Source organism: Achroia grisella, unplaced genomic scaffold (genome assembly GCF_030625045.1).
Source record: "Achroia grisella isolate CSIRO2021 unplaced genomic scaffold, CSIRO_AGI_Agris_v1 utg642, whole genome shotgun sequence".
Lineage (NCBI taxonomy): Eukaryota > Metazoa > Arthropoda > Insecta > Lepidoptera > Pyralidae > Achroia > Achroia grisella.
In genome coordinates, this window is record NW_026712979.1 from 1965790 (window position 1) to 1975356 (window position 9567).

Sequence of the window (9567 nt, forward strand, 5' to 3'; positions counted from 1 at the left end):
CTACAAATATAAAACGCATTCACTTTGGTGTTTTCATGTTTTATAAGTTAATTGTAATTTAAGCTATCTATGTTTTCTTTTTCTATAAATATATTCTATGAATAAATGTTTTGTTGAGAAAAGACTTGCTACATTTCTTTTATTATTAACTAGCTGTGCCTATGTGTTATTCTGATGTACAAGCTATATTACTGTAATTTCATGAAAATCCGTTCAGCACTTTTTGCGTGAAAGAGTAACAAACATCCATACTTACAAACTTTCGCGTTTATAATATAATATTACATTATTTTTTCTGAATAAAGATGTAATAAGAAATGTAACCTGTACGTTACTGCCGTTTTTTTTAAAGGATGATAATGGAATGATGCATCCGCCTGCGCTAACGGTTTACGCTGGCGAGGCACCAGTGGAAGATGATAAGATGAACATGAGGTTATTAATATATACACACACACGCGCAAACGCCGCATACATGCACACATACACACACTGCACTTACTTGGTTTTGGCCCGTAAGTGGTATACGCCACAAAGCGTAAAACCCCAGCAAAAAGGCTGAGAAAGCGAAACACACAAATAATAATAATATTTTTTTTGGAAGTTAGGAATAATAATAAACTATTCATAAATGCACGATACAATTAAATATAGTTAGCCCTTGCTTTCGATATAGGTGAACCTGTGCCACGAAAGCCAGTTCCCAGCCCCTCCAACTTTCTGTAAACATTTTTAGTCATTTGCAGTTGTGTACATAAAGGAATAAAAAAAAAACTGCTGACCTGCCTTCGTTCTCATCCTATCATCCTCCACTGGTGCCCAGCCAGGGTATATCGTTAGCGCAGACGCCTGCACCACTGTATCACATTATTATCATGCATTAAAAATAGCTCCTATCTGGAGGGTCTATACACTTACAGTCAGTTCTGATTTACTCTCAAGATAAGAATCAAGAAACTGAGCGACAATGGCCCGGAGATATGAGGTTAAAGATCAATGCATGTAAAGAGTTAACATTTGTATTGAAACTATAATGTTGTAAGTATATTGTAGGGTAGGTATACGGTAGCAAGAAAATTATAATATACCTAAAAAATTTTACGTTAAGGGGGTCTTCCTATGTGATGGGTTGAAAAAATCGATTTTTTTTTTTCATAAATTGCTCCCTTAACATGTCTAGAATACGGTAGTAAAGCGATTTTAGAAAATTCGAAGTCGTTTTAAAGATACAGCAGGTAAAAGAAAGAGCGGTTCGGAGCGGTGAGTTGGCAGTTAGAGACCGGGCCTATTGTGTACCGTTAAAAAAAGAATGTGTGGGTCACGTAGAAAAGAGGATGGGAACACGACTTCGGGCTGTTAAAAAGGATAAAACCAATAAAGGAATAGGAGGAAAAGGAGCAGGTAAACTTACTGATAAAGTTATCCAAGAAATTACAAAATTCTACGGATTAGCAATTCGACGCCATCCAGATTCGCTTGAAGATATGAGAAAGGAAGTTTGGGCAACATACTATCACAAATGTTCTTCTGATGAAAACCCTCAGCATCAATTTTGTCCAGAAGGCGAAGACAGTTGGTGTAAATGGCGTAAGGCTGAAGCTAATAATGAACTGGACCAATTTCATCACGATAAACCACCTCTAATTCCGCAAGTCCAAGAAGCTATCAAACCGGTTTTCGAAGATTTATCGAAAGACGAATTATTAATTCGTTGTTTAGGAGCAGAGACACAAAACAATAACGAATCTTTGAATTCTTTGATTTGGACTTTCGCTCCTAAACATCTTCATTCTGGTCCCAAAGTTGTTGAAATTGCTAGCTACTTAGCAGTTATTATCTTTAATGAAGGTTTTCAAGGTATTTTAAAAGTTATGTCGATTATGGGATGCCCTGTTGGTCGTGAAGCCCAAGCGTATGTTGAGAAACGGGATGAAAAGCGAATCTTACGCTCTGAGCGGCGCGTAAGTGATGTCGTTAAACAAGCCAGGATTGACTCAAGAGCTGAACAATCTGCTTTAAAAGAGTTTCACGAGGAAGAGGAAGGAATACTCTATGGACCAGGCATCGCCGATTGAGAGTAAGTTGATATTTTAATAGTTTTTAACGGACTTGAAACTTTAAACGCGTTTTTCTCAAAACTGTGTTTTTCAAACTTTCCTCCATTGTATCTCAGAAACGGCTGGACCGAATTACTTGAAATTTACAGGGCACACTCAATATATGTAAACGCAAAACTTCGATTTTTTTATAGCAAAAAACAAAAAAAAAAAAACGCCTAATTTGCAACTTTTATTTCAAATGTCTATCAAAAATCTAATTTTTTTTATATTCATTTGATTATAGGTCATTCCGTGCTTTTAAGCCTACAAATTAAAACGCCGTTTTTTTTTTTTTTCAGATAAGCCGATCAGCCGGAATCGTGGAGGAAGTGGGAGCTCTTTTTTTCGAGGCGGGGGTGTTCAGAGCGCTGTAACTCTAGTTTGACTGAATATTTTTAGCTGAAATTTTATATTTATACTGTCCAAATATGTGTTAATAAATGATAAAAAACTTGAAGCTCTAAATATTTACTGGTCGTAGAAAAAAAATCCTAAAATATCCCTAAAAAACAGGCCGTCACATAGGAAGACCCCTTAACAAGCGACTAAATTATCCTACATGAATAAATGATTTTTGAATTTGAATTTGGGTATCTGTCATTTTTTTACTCTTTATTTTTTGTAATTAGTCCTTCAGAGCAGGTTTTCTATAATAAAATGTCCTGATCATGTGGATGGATGGCGGTCTAAACTGCTACATCCACATTATGGGATCACCTTTCAGCAATGGTATTTCCGAACCGATCTAAACTCAAAATATCCTTATTCAAGTAGGTCTAGTAAGTAAGTAGGACTCTTATAATATGTCAAATCTACCGTCAGTAAGAGTGTATTCGACGATACGATATTGAATCCTTTAAGAAAAGAGCTTATTCCTTCTTAAAAGGCTGGCAACGCCTGGCGTTGCGGGTGCTCATGGGCAGCGGTAAACACTTACCATCAGGTGAGCTACAAGCTTATAGTATAGTAGCTTATTATAAGAAATATCAGCCTTTTCATTTCCTTGTAATCCTGCAAGAGCCCTAATATTGTCATTTACCAAGTACTAACTATAGCATTATTTGAAAGGAAAATAACTTCGTCCTTACAATAATTTCAGTAATTTTAACTACCCCCTCATCCCCTCTTCCGCTCTGTCACAGGTCATATTTTCATCATCATCATCATCAGCCCACTGCAGTCCACTGCTGGACATAGGTCTCTCCTAAGGCACGCCACTGGGCACGATCTTCAGCCCTTCTCTTCCATTTTTAACCCTACGTATGTCATCGCTCCACCTAGCTGCGGGGCGTCCTACACTACGTTTGCCAATTCGCGGTCTCCACTCTAGAACACGCCTACTCCAGCGAGCATCGGTTCTGCGACAGATATGACCAGCCCACTGCCACTTCAACTTGCAAATACGAAGAGCTATGTCGGTGACCCTAGTTCTCTGGCGAATTACTTCGTTTCGGATTTGATCCCTCAGAGAAACTCCAAGCATAGCCCTTTCCATAGCTCGTTGAGCGACATTTTCATATGTACTAAAATTGAAATGTAAACTCACGAAACTCAAACTCCAAATTATTAATGTTGTGGAATAGTAATACGACGTTGTAGACTGAGACGATGTATATTAACAAATGAGAATGAACTAGCAAAATGTACATATAATATTAATCATATACGTATAATAAATAACAATAGTTATATGTGATAAGGTGATAGTAAGGAAGGTGACACGGTTTGTGCAGTGCTTAGTAGACAATGTTTAGTTTTGTGTTTCTGCCATTATTAACAGATAGACAATTTATTTGCTTGCACATTTACATTGTAGTTTTTACATGTGTTTGCTTCATATTCAGGGGCCTGCAAAATTACAATTCATCTTATAATTGTTGATTAAATGTTAAGTCAATCGATTCCATTGGAGTTAATATTATACGTAACCGTGTCCCATATTTCACCTTCGGTCCTCTTCTGCTTGTCATATTTTTATCACTACTCGTACCATCCTAATATATAAAGAGATTTCTAGATTTTTTTTGTACGAAGTTTATAATTCCTTATTTCCTATGAATCTTTAGTTATAAAAAATAAACGTTATCAATATCACTGCCATTTATCATGGATTGCCACTTAAGAATATAATTGCGCGACGGTCCATACCGTCACAATAATATTGTGAAAATAAATCAATGTATTATATTGATTTATTTTATTTATTTGCTAATACTTAACAATAAAGTATTGTGTCGAATTTAACAATAATTGAGTTTCAATATCGGTGGTTTAGAGGTTTAGCACACCACTTTACTACCGGTGGTCGCAGGTTCGATTCCTCACACGTTAGAAACATTTATATCCATGAGTATGATTGTTTGTATCGGCTGGTGTGTTTTCTATATATATTATTTATGTATTTACAAAGATAATGTACGTGTATTTATATGAGTTGTCTAGAATACAAAACACGAGCTCTGCTTAGTTTAGGACTAGATGGCGCTGTGTTATTTGTCCCGAGATATATTTTATCTTAATCTATGATATTGGCATAACGCATACATCTGATGGTAAACGGTTAACGTAGCCTATTGACGTCTGAAATACCGGGGGTACAACCTCAATATCAGAATGGGGTTTTTCAAGTAGGGTACTTGAAAAACCCCATTCTGTAGTACATCGAAAAATACCTCGACAAGTAGTTATTATTAATATTAGATTTATTCCCATGATGGTCTAATTCAATGTTTCCCAACGATCCATAGGGGGGCAATTTGATTTTTAAGAGGGGCAATTCGAAAATGGACTCGACGCAAGTTTAACACTTTCGCTCTGCGCCATTTAAATGCAATACTAGATTTCGGCGCCAATTTTAATAAAAAAGCAAATTTTTAAAGAATGATAATTTTAGAAATATTTAATATGGAACATGGCAAAAAAAGTTTGGGAAACACTGGTCTAACTATTCTTATGACGTTATGCTTATATCCATCCTTTAAAAACATATTTTATTTACACAAATCTTACAAATTAATTATCCTGTTCATACGAAAATGTTGAGTAATAGTGTCATTTAGTCTATATATTGTGTGTTACCTACTTAAGTGCTTGGGGGAAATTCCCGTTAGATGTATTCGTCAAGCAGAGGCTGGCCTTCCGCTCCTCTCCTACCGCGTGTTTAGACTCCCATCTGCACTCGCCCTTATCGTTCGGTGAAGCTGTAAAGTACAGCGACGTTCGGTTTCATAAAATATTGAATTGAAAGTTTTATCTTTGTCCTAAACACCATAGGTTACAATCTGATTGTCCACAGACATTATAAATTGTTCTTAGGGACCTTACGTGATTAATATTATTTCGTTTATTTAGTTACTAAACGTATGAAATTAAATTAAATTACATGGAAATTGTAAGTTTCACGTTGAATTAACAATACCGTGATCTAATTTTATCAGATCAGATGCTTTCTCAGCTATCATTATTACAGGTGCGTTAGTGTTACCACTAACAACTGTTGGCATTATCGAAGCGTCTACCACTCGCAACCCCTTCACGCCCCTAACTCTTAATCTCTCATCCACTACCCCTTCTTCTTCCGGACCCATTGCACAAGTCCCCACAGCGTGATATTGCGTTCCAGCCAAATTTAAAACATAGCATTTCCAAAATAATCTACTACCAAATTGTAAATCTTTACATTGCTTTACATTCAGATCTAGTATCTTAGAATTAACGCTTTTGAAGTAAGTCGTATTTATTACGGTAACATAATCTTCTATATATGTCGCAAAATCTTCCAAATCCTCTTCATTTGAAAAGTATTTCGTGAATATTGAAGGGTTTTCCTCAGGATCTTTGCTTCTTAGTTTTATGACACCTCTAGATTTTGGATGTAGTAGCGTAATTAACGCCAAAAGAAGTTCAGTTCGTTTGTTGGCATTAGCCACATCAATACATATACTATCATCTAAGTCTAACATTTGAGAACACAATGTGATGCTTAGGATGCTCGCAATCGGTATTGGACACACTGTCGTTTGGTAGTCTGGATAATTTTGAGATTTATTCAGGGAGACAAATCCTAGCATTGTAGGTATAGGAAACTTATTTAGATTAATTAATGTCTCTGCATTTTGTAATATTGACGTGAAGTTATTATTCCCAGTTATTGCTACGGGAACTAAAACGTGATCTTGAAGGTTTTGACCAACGTTTGTTGATTCTTGAACTATATCAATATTCATTTCTTCTAAATGGTTTTTCGGTCCTATACCTGATAGCATTAGTATTTTAGGACTATTTATAGCACCAGCAGATAAAATTATCTCCTTATTCGCTAAGACATTGATTATACTATCGTCTGGAAGGCTAACTTCTACACTTTTTGCTTTCTTATCATGAAAGTTTATCTTTCTCGCAATAGTATTTTTGAGGATGTAGATGTTTGGCCTATTTTTAATTGGTTTTAGGTACGCTGCAGCAGTACTCTGTCGAATGCCATCAGCGATTGAAAACTGCGGTGGTGCGTAGCCCAGCTGTTCATCACCGTTGTGATCCTTTAATATTTTACGACCATTCTCTTCAAATATTTCGAAATAGCTACCAGTCCTATGCTCCCATGGTATTGTCTCTACACCCAAGTACCCGAGTCGTCCGCGTGCAGCTGAATTCTTTTGTATTATGTCATCTTCCAATCGTTCCATCTTTTTGTAGTAATACGTGATATTATCCCAATTCCAGCCAGTGTTACCACGTGCGGCCCAGTCATCGTAATCAGCTGGGTTACCTCTCACGTAGAACATGTAGTTGGAGATACTTGAACCTCCGAGCATTTTGCCTGATGTCAAGTGTATATTGTGTTCTTTATGAGCTTGACTTGTTCGGCTGTCATCCACTGTTTTGAGCTCCCAGTCTGGTAGAGCAGTAGAAGCCAGTGCAGACCAACCAGGGCTCTGTAAATTAAGAATTAAGAACGGAAGTTGAGATCAAATCAAAATATCTTTATTTATGTAATAGACTCTTATGATATTTCCTCATATACCGTCGGACCTAAGAACAACTGACAAAAAATCCAGCTTTTATTCTTTTCAATTGAGCTTGTTCATGATTAGAATAGAATAGAATATGCTTTTATTTACATTATACAGCAAAATAAAGAGGAACATTTAAATATTAAAAATGTGCATCTGATAAATACAATAAGAAATTGTAAGGCAATGATGGACAAAATTATCTTCTATATATATTACTGTTTCTCAGGCACAGGATATACGTATGTACAATGGGCAGAAATCCATAATAATAAAAATGAGAAAGTCTGTCTGTCTATTTGTTTCATTTTCAGGACTTAACATCTGGATGCATCTAAATTAAATTTGATATGAAGCTAAATGGTATACGAACATAGGTTATATTTTATTTCTAAATAATCCCAATGGGACTGAAATCGCGAATAATAAAGTGCAGATCAAGCCGCGGGTAACAGCTTGTATGTTATGTGGGTGGTTATAAAGTAAAGTAAGATATACAAAAAGATGGATGATCTACTTGTACGTCGTCTATCTCTATGTCCATATGCATTGACGACCTAAGTTATTTAGCAATTTAGCATATTGCCTTACCTTCCGAAGGTCACGGTTTCAATCCCCGGCAAAATAAAATAGAAATAGACCGACTGTTTTTTTTATCAGTTGTCTTATAAATCAGTTGTTTTTTTATACAACTTCTACTCAGAAATAAAGAAATAATCTTTATTCAAATAAACTCAATACAAGCACTTTTGAATTGTCATATTTTTGATTGTACTACTCCTAATTTTATTTGATTCTAATACCGGAAGAATGAGCAAGAAACGTGTGTTGCTCTCTTTTGAATAGATGCTTTTTTATATAAATAATTACAGAATAACAACTTAGATTTTAACTAGTCTAATAATCAATTGATTTTCTTTTGGCAGGTTTTTTTTTCAACCTTCAGTGCTATGGAAATGTTTATTATTTATTACTAACATCGGCAACTGCTGGTGGATCTTCTCCAGCCTCAATTAAGAGCACGGTCCAGTTGGAGATCTCTGTGAGCCGGTTGGCCAGCACGCAGCCTGCTGTGCCACCACCCACCACAATGAAGTCGAAACTCTGGCCATCTGGAAGCCGATTAAGATGTTGCATTTTGGAACCAAAGAATCACTGCACCAAATTAAAGGTTTACTATGTCAGTAAACCTAGGTTTAGTGCAGTTTTGTGTGCCACGAAATTCTAAATGTATGCCGTAAAATTTTTGATACAGATACTTTTTACTTGTTATTGACTAAAAATCAATAACAAGTTAAAAATCTCTTTTAAAAGATGTACTGTTATGTTTGTAGAATATATTACTTTATTTCGCACTTTTAAAATTATTATCATTTCAATTTAAAGCTGTGTGTTATAGATAAGTAAATATTTTTTAAACTTATGTTTTTATTGTGTGACGCAACAAAATTTTTTTGGTTCTGAATTACCTGTTATAGTTTTTGATTCTTTGTTGAGTAAACTAGTTACTCTTTGAAGTAAATTATCGTTTCTAAACAATTTATTTTTGTACATTTTTTTAAATTGTAATTTAAACTAATCCAAGTCCAAGAGATAGGTTTATGTGTATAATACATGCGACTAATAGTATAGAAGAAGCTATGAAATTCAAAGTTGACCCCATCATTGGGCTCCCAAAAATATCGTCGAGCGCAGTGATGGCAGGCTCATCCGCCATACTCGTGAACGTTTGCTGCTTGTAGGGACTGGTCTGCTCTAATCTCTACGACTGATTTACCCTTATTAATTGTTTAAGCAGTTGGTTATATATTCAATATTTTTTCTTAACCAGTTGGTTGTATACTAGTGTACTGTACTATTTGAGTATTTAATTGAATTAGTACTAATAATTCAATTAAATACTCAAATAGTAATAATTTGTATTCACACACTTCAACTTAAAATCTAAAGTAACAATAAATTTATTTAAAAGAGCAACACGCAAGTTTCCTGCTCGTTCTTCTTGTGATAAGACAGCTTTCCAAAAGAGCGGCAGATTAAAGAAAATGTGATGACTATTCAAAAGTGCTTCAATGTAAGTTTATTTGAATAAATGATTTTCTTTCTATTCTTTTTTTGTAATGTATCCGAGCGAAACTGGGACTGCTTGCAGATAACAGATACATAAAATGCTTCAACTACAATCTTTGCGTGTATTTAAAATACATGTTTCTTATAAACCGCAGATTATCTTTATCTTTTGCGTATACGATAAGACCGCCTTTTGGACCTTAATACTGTAATTTATAATTTACTTCTGGTACTAGTGCACTAGAAGAGTTAATTAATAAATACATTATCATTGCCCTTCTATAATTGTTATATGTTTTTTTAGTAATAGCTAGATTTCTATGCATAACATAGATAGATAATAAATTCAAATTAAAAAATCATTTATTCATGTAGGACATTTTAGC

At 35.0% G+C, this 9567-nt stretch overlaps 1 protein-coding gene across 1 annotated transcript; it reads right to left on the reverse strand.

Moving 5' to 3' along the window:
- Window positions 1-5486: 5486 nt before the first annotated feature.
- On the reverse strand, window positions 5487-7007 carry LOC131849495 (ecdysone oxidase-like). Its single transcript, XM_059199574.1, has one exon. The coding sequence runs from the start codon at window positions 6911-6913 to the stop codon at window positions 5498-5500; it is 1416 nt and encodes a 471-aa protein (XP_059055557.1). The 5' UTR covers window positions 6914-7007; the 3' UTR covers window positions 5487-5497.
- Between the last annotated feature and the right edge of the window lie 2560 nt (window positions 7008-9567).

Excerpts from the sequence above, each read along its gene's own strand:
- LOC131849495 (XM_059199574.1), bottom strand. The coding sequence starts at position 6,913 with ATGCTCGGAGGTTCAAGTATCTCCAACTACATGTTCTACGTGAGAGGT.